This window comes from Cibotium barometz, chromosome 15, assembly GCF_041138505.1.
Source record: "Cibotium barometz isolate CiBa-2024 chromosome 15, ASM4113850v1, whole genome shotgun sequence".
Lineage (NCBI taxonomy): Eukaryota > Viridiplantae > Streptophyta > Polypodiopsida > Cyatheales > Cibotiaceae > Cibotium > Cibotium barometz.
This window is the reverse complement of record NC_141060.1, coordinates 27934308-27960660: the sequence shown is the minus strand read 5'-3', so window position 1 is coordinate 27960660 and position 26353 is coordinate 27934308. Positions and strand designations below refer to the sequence as shown.

Sequence of the window (26353 nt, the reverse complement as noted above, 5' to 3'; positions counted from 1 at the left end):
GTGACAGGAACGTATGTGAAGGGGCTTAAATACACATAGCTAGCACCTTTTTATTAGTGGCACTCCCTCTATTCAGGTTCTGAGCGACCCCGTATCGCACAGTTAGGGTTGCAGCGCGACCTTCGTCGCACTTCTGCGGCTCCTGGTAAGTCTCTTCCCTCTCTCTTGGTATGGGTTTTAGGGTTTCCGGATCTCTGCTTTTCGTCTTTTAGGGTTTTTCAAGGATTGTTTCTTGTCCAATTCTTTGTGTGATACAGTCTAGATGCATCTCCTTCAGGGCCATTGATAATTGCCTTGATATAGGGGAGAGTATCGGATGGCTGATATATCCCTCAAATTGAGATTTTGCCTCTCAAGTTGTCTGTCTTTTTAAGAACATGGATCATGGCTCGAGATTTTGGCCTCCTCATTTCGCATTTTTGGGAGAAAATTGAAGGATTGCCTCTCTACCTAGGCAATTATTAGCAGAGAATGAACCGGTTAGCAGTCCAATCCTTTGTGAATACAGTCCTGATTGCATCGCCAAGCGATTAGTGACTGGTTGCTTAGTTGTCACATGCACCCGTGCATTGAGGTGCCATGTGACACGGGCTCATCATCAGAGCTATACTTGTACAGATCTAGTACTTGTTTATAGGGGCGCTTGTGCGTCCCCGAGAACATGTGTCGAGAGCCTCCCCGAAGCGGCAGAAGTGGCCGCCCTAGGGGCTTTGAATGGCAATTCCAATTAGGACTATTCGTCGCACATTGTGACCTCATTGTGAGCCCTGGTCTAGTGACATGCCAAGCATGAGCTACATAGTCTCGCCAAGTCTTAGGTGTCAGAGTCCGTCACGTAACCTTTCAGTATTGTGAGCATAATAAACAGGTTGACAGTAGTAAAAGAAACGGACCAGCATCTAGGGAAATATATATATGCAAATCCTGAGTCACTTGCATAAATTATCTCATTCTCTCATAGTTTCAGCTATAAACAAGTGCAGAAGTATGTGTGCTTGAGTCCTAGGGCTTGTGCATACATAATCTAAGCCAAGCACTTCATTATGCTTTAGTCCAAGGCACTCCGAAGTCTTCTTCAAAATTTAGCCTTCATTCTTGCATCTCTTGTAACTATTTGGTCCTTGTAGCTCTATTTCACATGATGGAACTCTTTCCTCGACACATGGAAATGTTGGTGGGGACAAATGGAAACAGGGTTCTTAAAACTGGCACAAGAAAAAGCACCAGTCTTGGTCAAAAAGCAAGAAAAAGCAAGAAGTCAATTGTGTTGACCAAGAGCTAAGGGCAGCATTGGAAAGAGAACATTGAACTGGATCAAAAAGCTAAAAGCTGCTTTTTCAAAAAGCAACTCCAAGGCCAAAAAGCAAGGCCCTGAAGCTAGAAAAGCAAGACAAGAACTTTTGACTAAAGTTGAGTAATATTTTACTATTAAAAAGACCAAAAGCAAAGTAAAAGGCAAATCCAAAGCAAAAGCATCACTTTTTGGCAAAAAGCAAGGCTTTCCCAAGTATAAAAGAAGCATAAGTCTCTCGTGAGCATCAAGTTGAAGAATCTATTCATCGCGTTGCCATCTTCGTTGAAGCGTGGAGATCATCTTCTTCATTATCATGTATGAACCAAACCACGGAGTTTTTCATCGCTACTTGCTAATTTCAGAGTGCTTCCATCAACTGCAGTGCCATGTCATCATCTTTTCGTACGGCTGGACGGATCTGTATAGCTGTACGGACAAAAAATTTCAAAAATCCTAAAATTGCTCCAAAAATCCTAAAAATTGCTTTTTGGAGGGTTTTATTGCTTGAAAACCATTAAAATAGGTTTTATATCAATTTTTTGCGAGAAAGAGCTTTTCCATGGTTTTCTTCATGGACAAGGCTATAGGAGTTGTGGAGATTACCCATGGGATTGTTAGAAGTCATCTCCTGTCTATATTTATACACCAGGGCCTCTGTTGTGGGTGTGCCCGCCTTGTATAAGGTGTTTTATCATTTTTCCACACTCCTCGTAGTTTTTTCCTATTTTTTTTCCATTTTTTCTAGTGGTGGGGAGTGTTACCACAGGTTGGCAGGAGCACTCCAGAGCTGGCCGACTGTCCCAACAGCAGTCCTGTGGCTGGCCGACTGCACACAGGTGATGCGTGGGCTTCAGGATTGCTGGCCGACTACACACAGATGAGTCATGGGCATTTTTCTGCTGGCCGACTGCATTTATGCAGTCGTGGGCATCTTTTATGCTGGCCGACTGCTCTCCCAGGAGGTTGGACGGGTCCAATTATGGCATCTGGAAGGTCATGATGGAGTCGGTGCTGGAGTCATATGACCTTGCTGATTTTATCATCATCGGGGTTCCACGGCCGGAAGCTGAGGAAGGGGAGTTACTGTTGACGAGGAAGGACCGAGAGGCACAGGCACACATGTGGGATCGTGTGAACGCCAGGGTCCGGTCGTTTATTTTCCTCAATTGCACACCACAAGTGATCAATCATGTGAAGCACATGACACTGGCGAGAGGCATATGGGAGCACTTGGCTTCTTTGTATAACAGGGTATCACCCATGAAACGGATCTCCTTGGAAGTGCAGATGCGGGTTATGAACCCTGCAAAGTCCTCGACGATGCGGGAACACATCAACAAGCTGCAGGCCCTTCAGCAGGAAGTCCTACAAGCTGGGAAAGAGATATCATTTGAAGACATGGCCTTCACTTTGCTGTCCCACTTGCCTGGTCAGTATTCTACTTTCTATTCCTCGTTGATTACGAGTGGCAGGCTCAGCACCATTACATGGGAGGAGCTTGTGCCAATGGTCTTGGACCAGGAGGAACGTTTCACGAACCCTCCTCACAGCGGAGGTTCGGAGGCCTTAACTGGCCAACGGTCGAAAGGCCGGAATACCAACAAGGGCAAAGGGAAGGCTTCACCGGAGAAGTCTTCTGAGAAGAAGCCCGATTCAGAACGAGAGAAGCTGAAGGTCGAAAGATCTTGTAATGATTGTGGCGAGAAAGGCCACTACTGGAGGAAGTGCCCTAAGCGGACAGGGAAGAGTGCTGATTCCTCAGCCTCAGTTGCAAAGACTCTGGCATTTGTGCACTTAGAGATGGTGGACTCCGATGCTTCATCATCTTCGAGCGAGGAGGCAGTTGGCTTCACCGCGAAGGATACCTGGGAATGGATTCTCGACAGTGGTGCTTCCAGGCACATGACTCCATCCCGTGACTTCTTTCTGGATGTGAAACGGCAGTCAGGTTGCATCTTTATTGGCAACAACTCCACTATTCCGATACATAGTGAGGGCCGGATGGAGATTATTCTCGACGGCAAGGGGGGCAAGCATGCTTCCCGTGTTCTTTATGTCCCTGCTCTGGGTTTTCATCTTCTGTCAGTGCATGAGGTATGCAAGACTGGCTTTCGGGTGGAATTTGAGGAGCATTCAGTTGCTCTAAGGGACCGTGAGACTGGCCAAGTTGTTTGGGAAGGCGGTGTGGAGAATGGCATCTACAAGCTCTCTGCACTCTCCTCATTAACAGGTTCTCAGGTCGGAGATTTGTGTCACTTTCGTTTTGGCCACTTAAATGTGGATGCTTTGAGGCGCGCCTTCCGGGACCAGATGGTGGTTGGCTTGCCAGATGTTGGTAGTAGGCAAGGGCGTTGCAGTTCTTGCATATGTGGTAAGCAGCACAGGGAATCCTTTCCAAAGAAGGCTTCGAGGCGGGCTTCGAAACCATTGGAGTTGATTCACACTGACTTGTGTGGACCTCAGCAGATACCATCTTTGGGAGGATCTCTCTATTTTATGCTGCTTGTTGATGATTGTACCAGATTCACGTGGGTCTACTTTCTTTCCCAGAAGGACCAAGCTTTTGCTCGGTTCAAGGATTGGCACGTGATGGTGGTGAAAGAGTCTGGATATCAGGTTAAGACTCTCAGGGCTGATAAAGGAGGTGAATTCTCCTCGACTGTATTTTTCAGATTTTGTGCAGATCATGGCATCAAAAGGGAACTGGCCAATACTGGATCGCCTTCGGAGAATGGAGTTGTTGAACGCAAGAACAGGACTGTGGTGGAGATGGCGAGGACCATGCTGGAGCATCGTGATCTTCCTCGTCCACTTTGGGGTGAGGCTGTGGCAACGGCTGTCCATACCATCAACCGCTCTCCGACGACTTCAGTACCCCATATGACTCCATTTGAGGCATACTTTGGTAGGAAACCCGATGTCTCGCACTTCCGTGTCTTTGGGAGTGATGCGTATGTACATATTCCGAAGAAGCAGAGGGGGAAGCTTGACTCCAAGTCCCGCAAGCTGGTATTTGTGGGGTATAACTCTCTTTCCAAGGGATACAGGTTGTATGATCCAGATAGGAACGAGATTATTGTCAGCCGGGATGTGGTCTTTGACGAGCATGTTCCAGCATCCACTGTCGAGGAGCCGCCACTTCTTGGAGATCTAGAGGAGTCTGATGATGATTCCCAGACTATCATTCCAGTTGATCCACCTCAGTCATCACAGGAGGTTGAGCCCGCAGTTGGAGTAGAGCCCCCGCGACCTCAGGAGGCTCCATGATCTGTTCGAGTACCTGGGTGGTTGTTAGACACCCTTCGGGAGTCAGGTGTCACGGAGCTTCCCTCCGAGTGGACCACAGAAGACGGCCCTCGAAGATCACATAGAGTCCGAGATAAAAGCAACACAGGGGAGCTTCTTCAGGTGAACTATGCTTTGATGTCTCGTATCATGTGGGACAAAGAGCCCACTTCCGTAAAGGAAGCCCTTGCACAGGATACTTGGAGGAAAGCCATGCAGGTGGAACTTGATGCCATCGAGAAGAACCACACTTGGGAGTTGGTACCGAGGCCGTCAAAGCGGTCTGTCATTGGTGTCAAATGGGTCTTTAAGACCAAATATGCGTCTGATGGGTCGGTGGACAAACACAAAGCCATGCTTGTGGCTAAAGGTTATGCTCAGCGGCCAGGCATCGACTACGAGGATACCTTTGCACCGACAGCGCGGATGTCCATGATCCGGACCGTTCTTGCCCTTGCTTCTTCTCGGAGGTGGCCCGTGTATCAAATGGATGTAAAATCTGCGTTCCTTAATGGTGACCTGCAGGAGGAGGTGTACGTTGAGCAGTCTCCAGGCTTTATTGTTCCAGGATCTGAAGGGATGGTTTATAGGTTACGTAAGGCCTTGTATGGTCTTAAGCAGGCTCCCAGGGCGTGGAATCAGAAGATTGATTCCTTCTTTATTCGAACTGGATTTCAGAGATCGGTTGCAAATCCGAACCTGTATCTCTTTCGGGAACGCGGCATGGTCACGCTTATCATCCTTTATGTGGATGATCTCATTCTCACCGGCAGTCATGTGGAGCACATTAGAGTGACGAAGGCTGCCTTGTCAAAGGAGTTTGAGATGACCGATTTAGGCTTACTCTTCTTTTTGGGATTGGAGATCTGGCAGACCCAGAGGGGGTTTTTCGTCTCTCAACAGCGGTATGTTCATGAGTTGCATGAGGCCTTTGGGATGGAGAATTGCAAGCCTATTAATTCGTCGATGGACCCGAACACAAAGTTAACCGTTACAGATCCTTGTGAGCCAGTTGATGCCTCACAGTACTGGAAGCTGGTTGGTTCATTGATCTGGTTGCTGAACACCAGATTGGACTTGAGCTTCTCCGTGGGGCTGTTGAGCTCTTTTATGCAGACACCATTGAAGTCTCATTGGGATGCAGGATTGCGGATCTTGCGGTATCTGCAGAGTACGAAGGATCTGGGACTCTTTTACACAGGAGGGAATGGAGTCAGGCTCCAAGGTTGGAGTGACTCAGATTGGGGAGGAGATCCAGACACGAGGAGATCCACTTCAGGATACCCTCGGCTCAGGAGCAGTTTCTTGGAGCAGCAAGAGGCAGCCAACTATTGCCCTTTCTTCGACAGAGGCAGAGTACCGGGCTGCTTGTGGTGCTGCTTGTCACGACCCTGTGTTTTTCTCTGGACAAGATGCAGGTGTGCACGGGGACATGGTGGACAGTGTGAATGGCATCAGGTTGGAGTCAAAAAGTAAACCCATGATTTTGGGGCCACGTGTGTGCTTTTGGAAAAAGGAAGGCTGGCAGGCAGCATGGACTCCAGGGCGTGAGGGATTTTCTGAAAAGAAGGCGCATACAGGCTGGGCTGATTGCAGGCGTGGGAGAGAAACAGCGCAGAAATCCACACAGCCTGAACTTCACAGGCAGGCTTGCTTTTTGGGAAAAGTACACGGGCTGGTTGCTGTTCAGCAGAGAAGACAGGCGCAGACTGAATCCTTCTTCTTCTTCTTGGCTTTTGGAGGGCTGTCTGGCCTGCTGCGCAACAGTATACACAGGCGCCTTCTAGATCTCTTTCCTTTTCCTGTGTTTTTAGCGAGAGACTGGCTGGCTACACTGCTGTCCATACAGGCAGAGCTGACATCGAAACGTGGACTGTAGGAGGGAGTGCAAGGCTGGACAGCAGGTCCACCTACAAGTGTTCTCTCTCTCTCTCTATCACGTCGAATCAGGTGCTGGACTGCAGGCGGCTGCAGGACAAGAAGGCAGGACACAACGGGGCTTTTCCTCGTGTCTTTTTCTCTCTTGTGGAAAGCGACATAAAGACTGTAAGTCTCTCTTTCTTTGTGAGCAAGTGGGACTGCAGGTGATGTCTTTCGGAGTCTCTCTTTTCACTGGCTCAAGACTGTTCCAGAGTGGTTCTCTCTAGCCCTTTGTGAGAGGAAGGGTTTGGCAGTTCAGAGGGTGGAAACAGGACTGTTTATGGGCTGTTTTTGCTTGGCTGCAAATTCAGCTATGTGTTTGGGTTTTTGGCTGCAAGTACAAGGTCACTTGGTTATGTTTCTTGGCATGGGAGTGATGCAAGCTCGCATGGCTGCGTGCTCATGGAGCAGATTGTTTTCTTCCTGCCAGAAAGGAACAGTGGGACCTACAGCTATGGGCATCTCTATGTTGCCAGATGTTTCATGAGGGAACAGGTAACTAGATGTATGGAAACAGGACAGAAGTTTCAAAAGGGAAATAGGCCTAAGGGTTTCATGTGGAAACAGGTTGTAGGTTTCTCGACGAGGAAACATGTTTTTGGGTTTCTCCAGGAGATAGGTCACATGCAGGCAGAAGGTACAGGAGTGGACACATGTTTGGTACAGCCTTGCTACTGATTGGACAGGGGACAGGGAATCCATGACAGAGATGGATAGTACCCTTGGAAGGTAGAGAGGGTTTGTACAGGTGTGTCGACTGTATGGTATGCTGTGCTGTGATACTCTTTTGAGAGACAGTTTTGGAGTCTGTGTTGTGATGCAGAAGCACTGGATGTGTCAGGGTGTGATGCTGTTCATAGTGTGAGAGGCTATGGCTATGGATAGTTGTGGCAGCCCTGATCAGGGGAGAAAGCTTCTGTATGCAGACTCAATGTGAGAGAGTCTTTCGATGTGAACAATGGCTGAACTTGTTTGTGGATGCCGAGTGGACAGGAAGCCATGATGCAGGTTCTTTGCAGGCTTCAGGAGTTCTACTGTGTCGGCTGAGTTCCTAGCCTTATATTGTAATCAAAGCTCTTATAATCAATTAAAGAAATACCGCAAGGGGCGCCACTGCGATTTGGGGCCAATCAGTGTCCGTGTACTATTTGCAGGAGCACTCTAGCTCCCCCTGTTTGTTTTCCTTTTCTAGGTCCTCAATGGTGTTGAAGTGTTTTATGTGCGAGTGTTTGTTTCACCGCCCTTTGCTTTCTGAAGGCCGGTTTCAAGGTGCCGTTGCTTGTTAGGTTGTATGGCTGCGGAGGCTGCTAGGCGAGATTGGGTTTTCACAGAGGGAGCCCACAGTCATCCAGTGCGATAACCAGAGTTGTATAGCTATTGCTCGGAACCCGGTTTTCCATGCCCGGACCAAGCATATAGAGATACAATATCACTTTGTACGGGAGAAGATCTTGGCTGGTGACGTCTTGCTACTTTATTGTTCGACGGAGGACAATGCGGCGGACCTCTTCACGAAGTCTCTACCTCAGGCTACGCTCAGGCGGCACTCCAGCTCCCTTGGGTTGGTTTCACAGCCAGGAGCTGAGAGGGGGTGTTAGAAGTCATCTCCTGTCTATATTTATACACCAGGGCCTTTGTTGTGGGTGTGCCCGCCCTGTATAAGGTGTTTTATCATTTTTCCACACTCCCCGTATTTTTTCCCTATTTTTTTCCATTTTTTCTAGTGGTGGGGAGTGTTACCACAGGTTGGCAGGAGCACTCCAGAGCTGGCCGACTGTCCCAACAGCAGTCCTGTGGCTGGCCGACTGCACACAGGTGATGCGTGGGCTTCAGGACTGCTGGCCGACTACACATAGATGAGTCGTGGGCATTTTTCTGCTGGCCGACTGCATTTATGCAGTCGTGGGCATCTTTTATGCTGGCCGACTGCTCTCCCAGGGGCATATATATAGGCCCCTTGCCCCCACCACTTATTCATTCAGTTTTCTCGGGATCTTGTGTATAGAGAAGAGTTTACACACCTATCTCTCTATGTTTCTTGTGCTGTTTATTTTCTGCAGTCTACTTGCTCTTGTCTACTCAAGTTTGGTTATCATTTCCGCTGCATATTCTGACAGGGATCAGCGAGTGTTTCCTGGACTTGGACATAGAGCTTGGACATGGAGAACTTGGGCATAGAGCTTGGACATGGAACATGAAGCTTGGACATAAACATGGAGAACTTGGACATATAGCTTGGGCATGAAGCTTGGATATATAGCTTGAACGTGGAACTTGGACATGAAGCATGGAACTTGGACATGAAGCATGAAACTTGAACATGAAGTTTGGACATGAAGCATGGAACTTGAACATGGAACTTACACATGGATTTGGATCTGGACTTGGATTTTGGACTTCGACTTAATTTAGACTTGGAACTTGGAGTTTAGAATTGGATTTGGAATTAGAGTTTGGACTTATCATTGGATTGGACTAGAACTATGATTGGAATTGGAACTTGGACTTGGACATAAACTTGGATTTGGATTCATTGGACTTGGATCCATTGGATTTGGATATTGGATCTGGTACTAGTCGGTGAGAGATACTTGTGGGTCATCCCCGTGGTGTGCTCGGCATGAGAGATCTCATTCCTTGACATCGACATCGACTTGGATATCTTACATCGGCATATCTGTTTGTTTTGTATTCATTGATTGTATTGATCTTGGCCAGCGTACCCGTGGATTGTTTCTGAATAAATTCTTGAAAGGGGGCGGGCCTGTTTCCCGCTCAATGTGGTGTACTGTGCAAGATTCCTATTCCCTTCTATCTCTCCCCTCTCTCTCTATATCTTTATCTCTTGGACACATGGTTGAGTCTGTCACTGCACGCCCCGCTGGGCTTACATCTCCCTCAACAGATGTAATAGGCGGAAGCTTCGGAGAAGGATCGGTAACTTCAATACTCAGAATTCAGCCGGAAATTAACGCACAAACTGAAAGGAGATGTGCAGAAAATAGAGAGAGAGAGGGAGAGATGGAGAGGACAGAGTATTGGGTCCCAGTTACCCTCTGTAGGGCCCCCACCATGGATGGTGTATTTGCTTTATTAGAATGATGAGAAATCTGAAAGAAAATACAGTAATCTTGGACCTTTTCTTGGCTGAGAAATCTCTGCTCTTGACCTTCAGTTCTCCACCCCTTTGCTTAGCAATTCCCTTGGCTTGTCTAGCCCTTGATTTGCTTGAGCTCTTGGTGAATAATGAGATAAATGAATGGGATTGTGGCCTCCACTATTTATACTACTTCCCAACAGCAGTCGGCCAGTAGATAAATAGGCAGCCAGCAAAAATGTCCCACGGCTAGTGAAAATTCAGCAATAAATGCTGAAAATATTCACATAAAATGCTGCTTTTTTTTCCTTAAAAGGCTGGACATGATGCGCCTGCTTCTGATTGGCTGGACACAGCTTTTGCCCACAATCCAAGGGCTGGGCAGCCTGTATGGGCTGTTGCCCCATACATGCCCTACAATCATATACAGGCTGCAAACTCCTGGAAATTGCCTTATCTGTGCCCTAGGGCTGTCCTACAGCCCCTCCATGGCTGGTGGGTTCAGCCTAGGCCTTCCTGGCCCTTATGGGGGTGGTTCCACACCATTCCCATGCCCACACTAAGATCCGGGGTAGCCCTATGGGCTGGCCCCTTGTCCTAACCACTATCTATTCTGTGATCTGGCATCCGGTACCATACGAGATACACAGAACCACTGACATCATTCTAGAGGGAGACTCACAGCGCGGACTGGCACTGTTTCATGTGCAGGACAGTGCACACCTGACCTTGGACTCGTGTGCAGGACAATGCACACCTGACCTCGGACGATTGAGATGGATCCTTGGCTGACTCGTCCCGGACTGGGCTCACATGGGACCAGTTCACCATCCCAGGTCCTGCACCTTCTGTACAGAAATGTCTACGTGGCATCCAAGTGCGGGATGCACGTGACATCCCCTGGCAATACTTACCACCTCTTCACACGCCACAACAACTCGTCAGCAGACAGCACATCCACGGTACACTGGGGGCGTCCCCATCCAGTGTACTGGCACGTCATAGCATGCAAACACACGAAAACAAGTCATGCGAAAACAAGTTTATGCATACAAACATAAATGCATGTGCACATGTAATGGACGAAACCTCCCTTTCATGAAACTTGTACAAGGATTTCTTGTCGGGCACAAAACTGGCGCGACAGAAATGTGAATTCCTGGTTTTACCATGGAGTGACAGTCCCTTAGGCAAAACACACATCTTGGCACGACCCTTCCTATGGAGTGACAATCCCATAGACAAGGTCGGCACAAATATTAGTCCTACCATGGAGTGACAATCCCATGGATAAGATGCAATCCTGGTCATACATGGGTGGCATTAAACAGACTCCCGTCCATATGGCACAATACTGGTCATACACAGGTGGCACAAAACCTGTTCCTGTCCATGTGACACAAGATAACTGACCCTTTCACATGGGGCACTGGCCTGGCCACATGTGAACATGGTATAAATCTGGCCTCTCTATGGAGTGACAATCCCATAGAAGTGGCTCCAGAAATGGAGATGGACCAAATGGTGACACGTTTGGTCTACATCGTCCTTGCGTTTGGCAATCCTTACTCAACCTTCTTCAACAAGTTGTAAATAAGTTCTCCAAAGCAATAAAGCAAATACTCTTGCTTGCGGGATGAGAAACTTAAGTGGGTAGATTGGGACCCAATCTCATTTGGACTCTACTTTTGCTCTATCTCCTGTGAATAAAGATTAAAGTGGATTGCTTTATGCTTGCTAACATGAAGGTATAAAGGCCTTGTTGTGCGTTACACTTGGTTGTGACCCTGGTTGGCTTCAGGGAGAGCTTTCCGTGAATGGTTAAATTGCGGTTAGGAAAAATCACCCATTCATTCATTATGTTAGGAGAAAAAGAAAGAAGCTTCGAAGAAGACACCATTGCAAAAGTAAGTGTCGACGACTAAGTGTCGACGAAGATGCAACAAAAGAAGAAACGCTTTCGTAAAGCACTAAAGTTTTTCTGTAAGAGCTAATGAAACAAAACAGGCTTCCAAAGTTACAATTGAAGCAGGTGAAATAAGTAGAAAAGCCAAATAGAAGCCTAAAGACTAGGGTTCTCAAAATTTTGAACACATGCTTCTTCTCATGGAGCTACAAAGATGACGAGAACATGCTGAGGTACGAAAGACAAAGGAAGCCAAACACAAGGATGATGAAGGTCAACGCTAGGCAGAACGTGTGGCACTGGAGCATCAACATAAGCTTGATTGGGAAACCATGCAATTGTAGTATCAGCAGATACTGGCAACCTTAACACGCCAGTCTGATGGCAACACTTTCTAAGTTGGCAACTGGTCCTCGTTACTCCATCAGTCCATTCACCACTGTCATCCAAGCTCAATCAAACTTAAATAAATGTACAATTCTTGCAAGCCCATGGTTGCCTTTAAAAGGTGGAAATCCCCTAACTAATCCCTAATCAGTTGATTCAGCCTATAAAGGACCGAATGATCAACAAGAACTTAGTCAAAAGCTATTTATAACCAAGTAAAACCCATTTGGACTGGCCAACCTGTTGTCAGCCAGGTCCCTAGACAAACCACCTTCACATGCTGCAGTAGTCGACTATGATAAATCTCTATTAAAGCTGGCCAATAGCCTCCTGGGTTCCTCCAATGTCTTTTCGCTGGCCGATAGCCTCCTGGGTTCCTCCAGTGTCTTTTCCCTGACTAGACTTAGCTGCTGTAGATCCAAACTTTGGTCCTAAACCTTTTTTTAATCTGTTGTCCTTCAAGGATAAGCTATGGGATTATCTTGTACATGTCTTGCACATGACATTCTACACTTGGATCAAGCCGTGTAGCATACGGTCACAACAAAAGATACTACTCGCTTGTTTATTCACCTTTGGTATTTTATTTGTGGTTTACCACGGATAATTGTTTTAGATAGAAATCCCAAGTTTACTTCATGTTTTTGGAGGGTATTATTAACTTTGGGACTAAGTTGTAGTTGTCTAGTGTATTTCATCCACAAACAGATGGTTAGACATTAATTTATAATCAATTTGGTCTTTGATGTTCTCAAATCTTATTGCCATAACAAGAACATTATCTTTAATTGGTGTAGGCTATCCTAAACGACACTCATTCATATAGTATTGGCAAGACTCCATTTGAGGGAGCATTTGGTTGCCGTTTCTCGTCTGTAGCATTTGGTTGTCGACGGTCGTTTCTTGTTTGCAACATTTGGTTATTGTTTCTCATTTGTAGCATTTGGTCACCGTTTCTGGTCTCTTCTTATGAGGATGGTGTTGCTATCATTGGTAGCCAACAATTCAGAGATTATTGAGTCCTTGAAGGAGCACCTAGACAAAGCACATGAAGCCTATACCTGGCAAGCCAACAAGTCTAGATGAGACGCCAACTACAAGGAGGGAGATTGGGTATTTCTCCAAATCATGAAGCAACGGTTAAAGAAAGTGGGCAAGCGTTGTCCCAAGCTCTCTCTCCAAAGCTTTGGCCCGTTTCCCATTGTAAAGAAGCTCAGTGATGTCTCCAGGAAGTTGAAGTTACCGGACAGTTGGATTATGTATAATGTCTTCCATGTCTCATGGTTGAAGACTTATGTTGGACCATCTTTGCAAGAGATTCCGTATTAGGAGAGCTTGAAGTGGTCGATGAAGTAGAGGTTATCAAGCCCGAGCAGATTCTCTGCCACAAGTGGAAGCATGGTTTCGATCGAATTCTACACCAAGTCAAGAGACCGAGGTACTCACAAAGCTGCTTGGCTCGATGAGTTCTTCTTCCAAGGGTACCTATAGATATTGGCCGACTACTTAGAGGCCATGCAACTACCGCCAAGCTAAGTAGGAGGGAATATCACATGCACTTATGCATTGAGGTGCCATTAGCTCATCGTCAATGCTATACTTGTACAGATTTAGTATCTTTTTAGGACTATTTGTCGTATGCCGTGACCCCATCGTGAGCCCTAGTCCAAGGACATGTCAAGTAGAAGTTGCGTAGGTCTTTCCAAGCCTTAGGTGTAAGAGTCTGTCACTTAACCCACTTGGAGAACATTCAATTCATGTAGGTCACCATAGGATAGGCATAGATAGCAAGTGTAACATGCGGAAGCTTGGTTGAAGAATTGGTAACTTCAATGCTCAAAATTCAGCAATCATTCACGACGAATATAACAATTGGTAACTTTAATGCTCAAAATTCAGCAATCATTCACGACGAATATAATGCACAACATAAGAGAAGATGTGCAGAAAATAGAGAGAGAGAGAGAGAGAGAGAGAGAGAGAGAGAGAGAGAGAGGGGAGAAGACACAATATTGGGTCTCGAATACCCTCTGTAGGGCCCCCACCACGAATGGTGTATTTGCTTTATTAGAATGATGTAAATCTGAAAATAAAGACTGGTGCTTGACTTGCACTTTTCACCTTGGCTGGAGCACTTCCCCTTGGCTGTCCTGGCCCTTGGAACACACCTATCTTTGTGAATAATGAGATGAATCTACTGATTTCTAGGCTGGGTATTTATACCCCTAATATGCTATGGTCGGCCAGCTGCTAAGAGCCTCTCGACCTGGTCCAACAGCAAATAAATGCTTTTTAATGTAATCGTTTCACACTATGCTCTGCCTGCCATTGTGCACATGGACTGGGCTGCTGGGCAGCCCTGCGCAGGCTGTGTGGGCTGCCCCCACCCCTGGCCGACTGGTTGGGCAAAGGCCTAGAGCTGGTTGGCTGCCTGGCCAGGCCCCTTGGGCTGGCTGACAGCCTGCCCAGCCCATTCTAGGGCTGGTGGGAAAAGCATGGGGCCCTCTTGGCCCCTTGGGGTGGCTCAAAGTCTGCCCCATGCCCATTCAAGAGAACAATGCCCTCTTCTAGGGTAGCCCTATGGGCTGGACCCCTTCCTACATGCTTCTACAGACTCTTGGTGTCCGGTTGCAAATCCAACTCGTAGATCATCTACATCATTCGAGAGGGAGACTCACAGTACGGACTGGCACTGCTTCATGTGTAGGACAATGCACACTTGACCTTGGACGCGTAGAGTGGAACCCTAGTTTACTCATCCCGGATTGCGCTCACATGGGACCGGTTTCCACTCTAGGTCCCGCACCTTCTTATTCAGATATGTCTACGTGGCATCCAAGTGCGGGATGCACGTGACCAAGTGCCAAACAATGAAAGAGAACTGAAGTTCACAAATAAAGGATGCACAGGAACTGAAGGAAGATCATATACACCAAAAGGTGGTTACAAAGCTGGAGTAGGTAGCATGAGGCGCACCGTAGGTGCAGCCAAGATCCTAGAATATGCGGAAAATGAGATAATACAACACATGACCTCGGATGCAGAGTGGAACCCTGACTGACTTGTCCCGGACTAGGCTCACATGGGACCAGTTTCCAGTCCAAGTCTTGCACCTTCTTGTTCAGATATGTCTACGTGGCATCCAACTGCGGGATGCACGTGAAAGCAAGCATGTAGAAGCATTGATTAGAAAAAGTAGTCAAGGCTGTAGGCTAGCCTAGTGCCTTGCACTTGGCAGCCCAAAGGCCACCAGGAGGTGGCCAACCAAGGGCCACACTCTGCTAGCAGCCAGTCGGCAGCCAATACAGGCTTGTCGGCCAACAGCAAGGGCAGCCCAGCCCACACATGAAGCAATGACATGGAAGGCAGCATTTAATGCTTATTTTCAGCAGTCGTGAGCACAATAAACAGGTCGACAGCAGGAAGAGAAACCGACCAGCATCTAGGGAAACATATATATGCAAATCCTCAGTCCCTTGCATAAATCATCTCATTCTCTCAGAGTTTCAGCTGTAAACAAGTGTAGAAGTATGTGTGCTTGAGTCCTAGGGCTTGTGCACACTGCATACATAATCTCAGCCAAGCACTTCATTGTGCTTCAGTCCAAGGCATTCCGAAGTCTTCTTCAGCATTCAGCCTTCATTCTTGCATCTCTCTCAGTAGATCTGGGTGTGTGTAAGGCTTCTAAAGTGGCTTCACATTTGTCCTCAGTCTGTTTGATGGTTCAGTTGACGTTTGGTCTACATCGTCCTTGTCTTTGGCAATACTTAGTCAACCATTTTCCGTAAGTTTTTTTGCATTGTAAAGAATGAAGCAATACCCTTGCTTGCGGGAGGGACCCCTTAAGTGGATAGATTGGGACCCAATCTGGTGCCTTCTCTCTCCAGCTCTATCTTCCATGAATGAAGATTAGAGTGGAGTACTTCATGGTCACGCCGTGGTCACCATGAAACTCGTTTTGGTGGCTTCGAAACTCGTTTCACGTTTCAGTGTTGAAATGTTTCATGTGCACATTGAAACCATATCGTTTCATTTGGGAAAAAAGGTTGTGATTTTGTGTGCTTTTTAGCTTTTATAATTCTTTCTCTTTCCTTCTTTCATCCTATTTGTTCTTTTCTCTTCTCTTTTGTATGTTTTCTTTGTTTACTGATGATAAATATGCTAATATCATCTTATAACTATTGGCTAGTACCTTCACATTTTATGTATATGATCGTTTCGGTCCAACGTTTCATTGTCCACCTACCTGGTGTTGAAATATTTTGTTCCAAAATAAATTGTTTCAGCATCGTTTCGTTTCAATAGTGAAACGTTTTGCAGTGACCTTGGCTCACGCTCATAAAGGTATAAAGAAGGCCTAGCCGTGCGTTAGATGATCATATTGGTTGGATGTTACATCAGTGCATGCATTTTTTGAGGTTTGGGCTGCTCATTTTTGGAGAAGTTGTAGTGTAGTGGTTTGTGTATTTTACCTGTATGTGAATTATTATTATTATTTTTTTTCCGAGAAAAGATCCTTTCATTAGTTATATAAAAACGCCCGTAGGGCTACAAAAGATCCTCTCCTGCTCACAAGAAAAACAGAGCAGAGAACAAAGCAAGGCAGCCAGGGAGACTCTCCCTAGGTGCTGAAAAGTACAAGTATCAGTACAAAGAACTGAGGGGCTATATCATACAATAGGAGGGGGGAAAAGCCAAACAGGTGGCCTGTAGTGCCAACGGGGGGACCCCGCGTGTAGGGTATAGAAGGGGCCGTTGCGCTAGGTGGTGTGAAAGGCCTGGCGCCGCAAGATCGCCTCATCCGAGTCGCCCCGGATGCGGTCATACTGTCCTCGCAGGGTGTGGATCAACTCCTGCCAAATCCCCCGAACAGTCTCTGCTGGTGGCTCCAGTCTCCTCTCAAAGGCCCTGAAACACCGGGCCCTCCAGGTGAACCAGATGGTGAGGCTGCTGAGGAGCTCCCATCGTAGATCCCTCTCCTGTGTCCAGCTGGCGGACGAGAAATCCGGTGAAGGAACAAGGCGAGGCTGGCCCCTAATGAATCTGATGGCCTGGCTGTCCTGCTCCATCTCATAGCCCATAGTAGGCCCTGACGAAGTCGACCAAGCAGCGGCACCCCACGTATACATACCCTCTGGAGAGAGGGGGGCCAGAATACGCAGCATCCGCAACCAAATCTGCTGCGCCTGAGGGCAGTCCCATAGGCAATGTCTCTGTGTCTCCATAGGGTGGCCGCATCGGATGCAGGCTGCCAGAAGACCGCTGTAGACAAGCCAGGTGCCAACTGCTGAGCCCCTGTGTGGGCGACCAGCCACTGGAAAGTCGAGATCTTGCGGGCCTGTCGACTAGCCTAGAGCCGGGCCCAAAAATCCTCCAAGAACTCCTGTGAGAGTCCTTGTAGCCGCCAGTGCCCCGCTGCAGCTGGGGAGACCATCCTCCTCGCCGTCAAAATATGCCGCCCCAACCGAACAGTATACTGGAAAAAGGTGATCTCTGTGGCCTCAAGGGATGCATAAGGATAATGCCACTCGTACTCACCAGGGTCCCACTGGAGCCGGGCCAAGGGGCGCGCTGCATATGCCCATATGCGCCAATCCGGGAGCACCTCTGCAGGGTCTGGGTCAATATGCCACTTCCGAGAAGCGGCGGCCACTACTCGTATCCTCTGAAAGGTGCACTCTGCAACCAAAGGCGACTCCACCTCCACTCTCTGAAGTCTGCCCTCATCCTGAATCTCATAGTAGAGGCATCTGCCATCCTCAGTGCAAGCTCTGACAGCAATCAGGATCTCCAACTGAGTAAAGGCTCCCATCCACCGTGGGGCCACTAGCTCGAGAGGCGTGAACCACTCCTCTGTGAGTGCCTCCTGAATGTCATCCCTCATAATCAACCCCCCTCTGAAGTGACTCAGCCTCTCCACCTGGATCTCCTCTGGGAGACTGCAGAAGGCCTGCCAGTCTCCAAAGCTACGTGCTGGGCCTGCCACCAAAGGTCCCCAGGCTAGACGCGGCCGAGAACCCAGCATATGACCCTGCTCTGTGCGAACCGCTGGGCTCCAGATGAGCGGCTGTCTGGCCCGCTCCTCAACACAAGGAGGATCGCTCCCAAGCTGCAAGCTCCGTGCCGTGCACTGTAACATGACTGCCTCTCACCCTATCGGCCGGGTCCTCAAGCATGTTGAAGTCTCCCCCGACACACCAATGTGCGGCCTCTGGCAATGCATCCGTAACCTGGGTCCAAAACTCTGCTCTGGCACTAGCATGGTTGGGCGCATAGACGTTGAGCACGCCCAAGAGCTCATCATGCATCCTCAGAATGACATACTGTGCTCTACCAGGCACAATGATCCCTCGATCCACAATGGCCTGCCGCCATACATCTACAATGACCATGCATACTCCTCCCTGTCCACCCAAAGGGCCTTGCAGACCAAAAGGTGTTCTATCTACCAGGCATCACCGAACCATATCTCCGGATCCTGCTCTCACCCAAGTGGTGCTCCTGCATCATCAAAATATCAATACTGCCACCAACCAGGCATCTCTGAAGCTCCTGCCTCAAGCAACCACGATAGCGTATATAATGTGCTCCGCCAAGGCCCTGTACATTCCATGAGATGATCCTCATGGATGACCTGCTGAGGTGGATGCTGTCTCAGCCGTACGGCGGGCCTTCGCAAGTGGCTTGGATGGGGCTACGAATCTGCCCACCCGGTGTGCTGCAAGAATCACGGATCACGCGCCAGTTGGCTGTGTCCCATGGCGAGACTGCCTCCCGCTCAGACAGAGCAACCTCGTGTATGCATACATATCTAGGGTCGCGTGCTAAGTCTGCCACTATGTGAACGACCAAATGACGAATCCCTGAGGCATCCACACTCCCGGGATCCAAGAAAAAATGAGCCAACTCCCATAGTCGGCCTATCACATCTGTCACCTCCAGATCGCTCACATGGTGAGAAAACTCAACTGCCTGAGTCTTCAAAGTGCTAAGAGCGAGCTCCAGAGTCCACTCCCGGTCGCATGGGCCACAGAGAGGGAACGAGAAGGCCACCGCTGAATCAAGTGCCTCCTCCCCGCGGGCTGGAGGTATCACTACATGAACTCTGATGGGTGCTGGCTCATGGGGGCCCTCTGCTCCAAAAAGCCGTGTGGTGAAGGAGTAATCAAAAGCCTCCGAGCGGTGTCTAGTGCCGAGGCGACTCAGCCGACTGCGGATAGATGATATCCGTGAAGCCCGAATCGGCATGGTAAGTCTCCTCTGCGGTGCTCGAGCAAGGTCGGTGCTCAGAGCCCTCCGGACTGCAGGTGAACGCCAGGGGACTGCCAGGGCCTCCCGGGGAGCTGAGGCGGGGGGGGGGGGGGGGGGAAGGGGGGGGGGCGAGGGGGGTGAAGCTGCTGTGGGGCCAGTCTCTAGCACCGAACCCACCAATGCTCCTAGCCTAGAAAGGAGCGGAAGGTACTCACGGCGGAGTCCAGGGAAGCAAACTGTAACATGGAAAAGGCGCTCTCCCTGCTCGGCCGCTGCTGGGTCAAAGCCATGCTGCCAAGGTCTGAAGAATGCCCGAGCACCCCTGATGTCAAGGGGACTCATGGCTAGGACCTTGGCCACGCTCTGGGCTGTCTCGAACTCGATCTGATAGTGTCCACGGCCCAATAGCTGAACGTCCAGGATCCTGCCCACATCTGCAAGAAGGCGGGCTTGGAGAAGATCCCGGATCTCCCCTCTGCTGGGGCGAGTGCCGACTATACGGCAGATGGTGGAATGTGTCTGGAGGCGTTCCACCTGTGCGGCGAGGCTCGCTTCCTCTTCTGGCGAAAGAGAAAGCCTGATGGGGGTATCCTCAGGGGCGGGCGAGGGGGCTGCGGGAGAGTCCCTCTGAGGCGGGGCGGGAGGAGCCTCCATCAGTGTCTGAAGCAATGTCGAAGGCGGAGCGAATGCGGAGAGTCCTGCAAGAACCGAGCTGCACACAAAGGACGGAGGGGGAAGGCGGAAGGCAAAAAGAAAGCCCCAGGGGACGGAAAAATCAGAAAAAAAGGGGGGGGGGGTAAGGCGGCGAAGACAAAAAGCCCCTAGGGGGGAGGCGGAAGAAGCGCGAAAAAGGGGGCGGGGGGGAAGATAAGGTGACGGCGGTGAAAGGGGGGGCGGGGCGCTGAAGAAGGACGGGAGGGCACGAAGGAGAGGAGCAGGAGCAGGGGGCGGTGTGCGCTACAGCGCTGGGGCGCGCAGGACAGCCAGGCGGGGGAGGGGGGCCAAACGCGAGGGCAGGTGGGGGGGGGGGAGGGGGAGCAGACGCGAGGCCGGGAATGGGGGGAGGGCGTGCAGTCAGCGCGAGCAGGGGGGGAGGGAGCGAGAGCTTCAGCGATCCTGTATGTATATAGATCTAATATTTAAGATAGATACCCGTATGTGAATTTGCACCCCTGCTCTTGGATATCCATTGATGAGCTGTGTAGGGATGCCGTCATGTGGAGTCATCTGATGGTATTATATTTTTTTGAAGCTACATTGGCACCTATTGGTTTATGGGCCAATTCCAAACTGCATAAGCATTGAGGTTGAGATTGTTAAATATCGAAGGCAGCTTGAGAGAAGCTTCACACCATGTAGTACATATTTATGTTGGAACTGCAGCTGCTTATAGCCTTCTGCTGCTTTATGTGGTGCATGTGCCTGTGGGAAACTCTTCTTCTCTTATGCATGGCGACCTTTGCACACTAGGTTCAAGGATTATTTTGTAGCTTACTAAACCCATGCATATTCATTCAAACAGTTTCAAGCTGGTTTCCAGAATGAAGCCAGAAAAGGCAGAAAAGGTGGCTAAGGTTGAAAAGATGGGGAAGACCAATCCAATTGTTTTTTTCGATTTAGCAATAGGGGGTGAGCCAGCTGGCAGAATTTTGATGGAGGTATGTGTCCTGAGTGCCACTAATGTCCTTATCTGCACTGTGGGTTTTGTGCAAAGAGTTTGCTAGGTTGGAACAGTTTTGGGGTACATATCAACCGGTCTACACCATTTTTCACAGATCTGGACTTTTTTTTGACATGTTGACAGCTCTATGCAGACACTGTACCGAAGACTGCTGAAAATTTTCGGGCTCTTTGCACAGGTAACCTCTTTCTGCAGTTTCTTTCTTAACATATTTTCCATTTTTTCGACAAAGTGTGTGAAGAGTCTGTGTCATGCTGGCACAGTTGAAGCTCTGGGTCTGGGTCTTATGTGTACTTGTTTTCTTGATTAGTTTTTACCTGGACGGATTCTAGTCTTATCTAGTATGAGGTTTTTAATTACATTGTCTCTAATGACACAGGAGACTTCATAGTGCATTGGTTCATGCTGGATATGCTACAAATAGGGGTTAATGTTAAGATTGGACATGTCATGCCTAAGGGATAATGCTCCAAAAATTGATTTGATTATGAATTTAGCCCTATCTGTAGCAAGCATTATGCTGTGAATGTCTTTCAGAGTGAGTTTGCAGCAGTTGCACTCTGTGTGCAAAGAAACTTAGTTGCTTAGCAGGATTTTCTTATCATAGTAATCACTCGAAGAGCTGATACATTCTATAAATAATAGCCTGGCTCTCTGCACTGACTCTCTGTTACAGGGCTTTGTCAGGAATCAGGGTTATGTACCAGGTAATCCATTTGCAGATTCTCTCACAGAACTTGTTTTGCTGCTGAACTTTTCTAGAACATGAGTCATAGTTGGCTCTTTGCTCTATTGTAGACATTGCACTATTGCACTTGTTAGAAAACACACAGTCAATGGGAGAAGCGAGAGGGAGACACTTGATTACATGAACACACACACTCTTGCACAAGAGAGAGAGATAGAGCACAAGGGAACTTGCTTCAGCTTGATTGCACTTATAAATAATGCTACATGAGGGTCCTTTATATAGGCATTGGACCTAGCCTCAAAGTGAGTGCACTGAAGTGAATCACACTAACCTTACGCTTAATTAAGAGACTGTTCACATGCCCATAAATATAACACTATACGTATGCACTCCGATGTTCCCTCAAGGAGGCTCACAAGTAGAGATGCACCGTAAAAACCCTACATCCAACAGCACTAAATGAAAACTCTTTTGGGAGATATTGTAAACATTGACAGGGTTGCTGCTATGTGTTCTGCGAGTCATTTGTATGCATTTCACATGCTATTTTGCAGGTGAAAAGGGTATTGGACGGAACACAAAGAAGCCTTTGCACTACAAGGGGACCATTTTCCAACGTGTTATCAAGGGGTTCATGGCCCAAGTACACGATTCGTTCTAACCTTTGGTTTTGGTTGTTAAATTAGATTTATGTTTTTGTTTGTTGTATGTTTCACAGCGTTAACGCTGTGTTGCCTGTACAGGGGGGTGATTTCTCCAAGAAGGATGGTATGTGCCAAACCTTGCAAATAAGGAGGATCTTACAATGGCATTTGAGACTAAGCTATGTTTTAGAAATTCACTTCATTAGCTAGCTATGCCTGTGAGGTGGTGTAGTTATTTGTACAATTTGTGTCAATTAGTTAATGATACGGGATAATGATATGGGTAAATCAAGCAGTTAGTACCTGGGCATAACTTCCATGGATTATTTGCACATGGATCCAAGCTCATTATCTTGAATGCAGGGACTGGAGGCGAAAGTATTTACAGTGGAAAATTTGCTGGTATGTGTACTGTAGATGCTCTCAAGAGCTGGCCCTGTATCTAACCAGATGTGTAAAGTAGATATTCAAGTTTGTTGTGGTTGCTGTTCTCACAAGTCACTTGTGGTCCTACCTTGCAGATGAAAGCTTCCGTCATTCCCACTCTGAACGTGGGGTTTTGTCCATGGCGAATGCTGGCCCTAATACAAATGGTTCTCAGTTTTTCTTGACCTTTGCACCAGCTCCACATCTTGATGGGTAGGATAGTCCTGCCTTTTGATTTTCTGTTTTGTTGTGATTCTATGTTTTTCTGGACACTCGGTTTGTGCATGTGATGAAAATATTAAGTAAGCTGATGCATCAGGTTTTTGCTGTGAATTGGAGCAAATAGCTCCTCTGTCATTGAAATGGTTTCAGTGCTTGGTTGTGTGTGTGCCCCCAAATTATGATCTCGAAAATTTTACCATACTGGGGCAGAGGAGCTGGCCCTTGAATTTTTGCTCTGTTTGACTGGTCTATATTGTGATAATTTTTTGTAGGCCAGCAAGACACTCGTCATTCACATGACCTAAGTGATGGGGTGAGGCTAATACTTGTTTGTATACATTTAGACTATTGACCATCTCTCTCTCTCTCTCTCTCTCTCTCTCTCTCTCTCTCTCTCCATGCATACCTTCATGCTCCAGAATTTCTCGTTTGTAAGGTTGGATGTCATCTTGTTGTATCAACGTACAGTATTTACTGTCTGATGTGTCCAACTGCTAGAATTTTCAGAAATCTAGGCAGAGGTTCAGAGAATGTGCATCTAATCTCTTTTTGTTTGCAGGAAGCATGTGGTGTTTGGGAAGGTGGTAGAGGGAATGGATGTTCTGAATAAAATTGAGCAACAGCCAACAAGAGAGAGGGACAGACCTGAGCAGACCATCAGAATTGTCAGCTGTGGAGAGAGATCTCGAGGGAAATCAAATGGTGTGACGGAAATTGGTGAGTTGTATAGTTATCTACAGTGTTATATACAGTGTTATATACTAGGGAAATCAAGTGGTGTGACTGATTGGTGAGTTGTATAGTTATCTACAGTGTTATATACTAGTGAAACCTTAATTTTTATTTGATGTATGGCTTTTTGACAATGGACTACAGAAAAGAAAGGGAAAAAGCCAAGAGGGAAAGGAGGCTTCTCTAGTGACGAGGATGCTCATGAATCAAGAGGAAGAAAGAGGCATAGGAAGTCTTTGAAAGAGAAGAGCAAGAGGAAGAGAAGACGTCACTATGAATCGGATTCTGATAGCTCCTCTGACTCGGCATCAGAGTCTGAGACCTCCTCTGAAAGCAGTTCAGACTTAGAAAACTCCTCATCAGAGCTAAGCTCCTCCAGTGAAGATGACCGGAGGCACCGCAGGAGAAAGACTTCGAGAAGGACAAGGAGGAAACACTTGAAAAAGAAAAGAGACAAGCGCAAGGACCGAAGACGAAGCCGAAAGGACAAGAAATATAAGAGAAGGCATAAATGGTATGTATCTAGGGGGGACAATGTCCAGTGACTTCTTTTTCCTGTTTTGCTACTTGATGTTTTCTCTGTCTCTTGATATCCTTGTGATAGGAGTTCAGAAACTGATGACAGTGATAGTGAGAGTGAGAGCTATACTGACAGTGATAGTGAAAGCGAAAGTGATAGTGTCTCTGAAAGTGAGAGTGGCAGTGATATCAGCAAACAAAATGGGAAACAGAAAGCTGCAGTGAGACTACCTGAAAGAGTCTCAGTGGATCCTGGTCTGTAAAGTGTGCAGATCTTGTATGTGTTATTTGCTACAGCTGGTTACAAAAGCAAATGTGGACTTGATGCATGCTTTTTCTGCAGGAAATGTGCCATCGCTTGAAATCAAGCTTTCTCCGGTAAAGAAGCAGGAGACTAGAGAGGAGAGAGTCAAAGAAAGGTATGAGCTCACACGCAAAGATACACAGGAAGAAGAAGACGGTGAAGTACGCGATGAAGCACGAGAGGATACTAAGGAGAGGGGGGAAGGGGAGGCTTTGGAAAGGAAGAAGAGTCCATCTCCTTTAGCAAGTCAAGAACAAAGTCGATCTAGGTTTCTACCAAATAAATCTTTGATTTCGCCACTATGTAAACTTTATGCTGCTGTTTGTGCTTAATACACAGACTTGCAGTTGCAAAGTAAGTTCTTGTTTTTTTCTGTACAGGAGCCAAAGCATGAGCCCGAAGAGGAGCTCTGGCAAAAGCCTTAGCCGGAGCATGAGCAGAAGTTCCACTAAAAGCCCCAAAAAGGGTACCAGCAGAAGCCGCTCCAAAAGTAGAAGCTGGAGTCCTGTACCAGAAAGGAAGAGCTCACCACCGCGTCTTGTGGCCCACTCGAGAAGCCCAACGCTGAGTCCAAAGGGCACCCCAAAACCACGTCTAGTGGCCCACTCAAGAAGCCCAACGCTGAGTCCAGAGGGCACCTCAAAGAGGACAAGGAGAGGTAGAGGATTTAGTGAGCAATATTCATATGCTCGGCGCTATCGCACCCCTTCTCCGGTCCGTTCCCCCCCACCACGGTCCTACAGATACAGTGACCGATATGGTTGGAGGTCAATGATTGACAGAAATCGTGACAGGTGATTCACATCTTTGTTTTGACCGTTTTAATTGGTGCTATGTTGGCCTTTTCTGGTTGTATTGAGAGGTCAGTGGGAGGCCAGAAGGTACTGTGTGATTTGATACCAACCTAGAGTAGTCTGACACTCATCAAGCCTTATTTTGGTTTGGTATTCTTTGCAGGTATGGAAGCTCTAGGAGTTACCACCGAGAGAGGACTCCACCCAGGCGTTACAGCAGTCCACCAAGAAGGAGATCTCCCCTAGGGTGAAGAGAAGATATTTTGATTATTGCCTGAAAATGTACATTGAACTCTTTGGAAGTTTATTTGGTTTTATTTGCTGAACAGGTATAGGAGAAGCCGAAGCAGAAGCCCCAGTGGCAGTCCAAGTTTATCCCGCAGTTTTAGTCCTCCGGTCAGTCGGTGTGACCGTAACAAGAGGAAGTACAGCCGCAGCTGCAGCCGTAGCCCTGTTGAAGAACGCCCTCGAAACAGCTACCATAACCGCTCTCGGCCCAACTCGATTCGTAGCCATTCGAGGAACATGGATGGCAGTCGTGCTTCAAAAGGTAGAAGAGGCCATAGGACACCAAGATGGAGTTCTTCTGTGTCACGATCTCCAAGGTCAGCTTCTATGAGTTTATCTCCTCATGAAAGAGGAGTTTTGAAGGCCAAGTCAGACACACCTCGTAAGGAGAAGCAACAAACTCCTCTTCGAAGTAGATCTCATCGTAGCTTGGTGTCATATGGAGGTGGGAGTCCAGAATCGCTTTCAAAGTAGCTGCAGTACATGTGGATTTCTTCAAGCGTGTCTGTTGTGTCCTTTTGGCACAAGCTTTGAAGCCAAGGTTGAGACTTAATGGGCTTCTAGAGGATAAAAGCGTTTTACTTACATGTAATATGTAACATGTAATATGTATTTAATTTGACGTAGGAAGCTCTAATTTTTTGCGGACTGTGTGCTTCGTACGCCTTTCTGTGCCAGCATTAGAAACTGCATGGTTGTGCCCTCTAATGATTTTCCAAAGGATGGCTTTGCATATTCAGAGGACTAGTGAGTAGGCCCGTGCTTTGCACGTCTTTTGAGACCTCCAAATTCAAATTCTACCCGAACCTCCTCAAACCTCTTCCCCTTATGGAACCTCCAAATTCTTGCCACGTGGTAGCTTTGTAAAACTCTTCCTTTATATAATATAGAGAAGCGATATGATCGGTCAAA

At 47.7% G+C, this 26353-nt stretch overlaps 1 protein-coding gene across 7 annotated transcripts; it reads left to right on the top strand.

Annotated features, from left to right (window-relative positions):
* Positions 1-26353, top strand: LOC147631130 (uncharacterized). 7 transcript variants are annotated; one of them, XM_086809473.1, is made up of 15 exons: positions 1-145; positions 20663-20798; positions 20955-20999; positions 21498-21528; positions 22067-22155; positions 22256-22280; positions 22520-22558; positions 22678-22795; positions 23364-23521; positions 23681-24050; positions 24240-24310; positions 24399-24627; positions 24740-25153; positions 25317-25400; positions 25483-26353. In XM_086809473.1, exons 2-15 carry the CDS (start codon positions 20682-20684, stop codon positions 25913-25915), a joined length of 2223 nt encoding a protein of 740 aa, XP_086665599.1. In that variant the 5' UTR covers positions 1-145; positions 20663-20681; the 3' UTR covers positions 25916-26353. The 7 variants fall into 7 exon arrangements, with proteins under 7 accessions (XP_086665599.1, XP_086665601.1, XP_086665597.1 ...); XM_086809475.1 differs by having other exon boundaries at positions 24141-24310; positions 24399-24474; XM_086809471.1 differs by having other exon boundaries at positions 24141-24310.

Bases quoted from the DNA above. Each gene is read 5' to 3' on its own strand.
- LOC147631130 (XM_086809471.1), top strand. From the start codon at position 20,682: ATGAAGCCAGAAAAGGCAGAAAAGGTGGCTAAGGTTGAAAAGATGGGG. The intron at 20,799-20,954 runs GTATGTGTCCTG...AGCTCTATGCAG, and splicing joins CTGGCAGAATTTTGATGGAG to ACACTGTACCGAAGACTGCT. The intron at 22,281-22,519 runs GTATGTGCCAAA...TCTTGAATGCAG, and splicing joins TGATTTCTCCAAGAAGGATG to GGACTGGAGGCGAAAGTATT.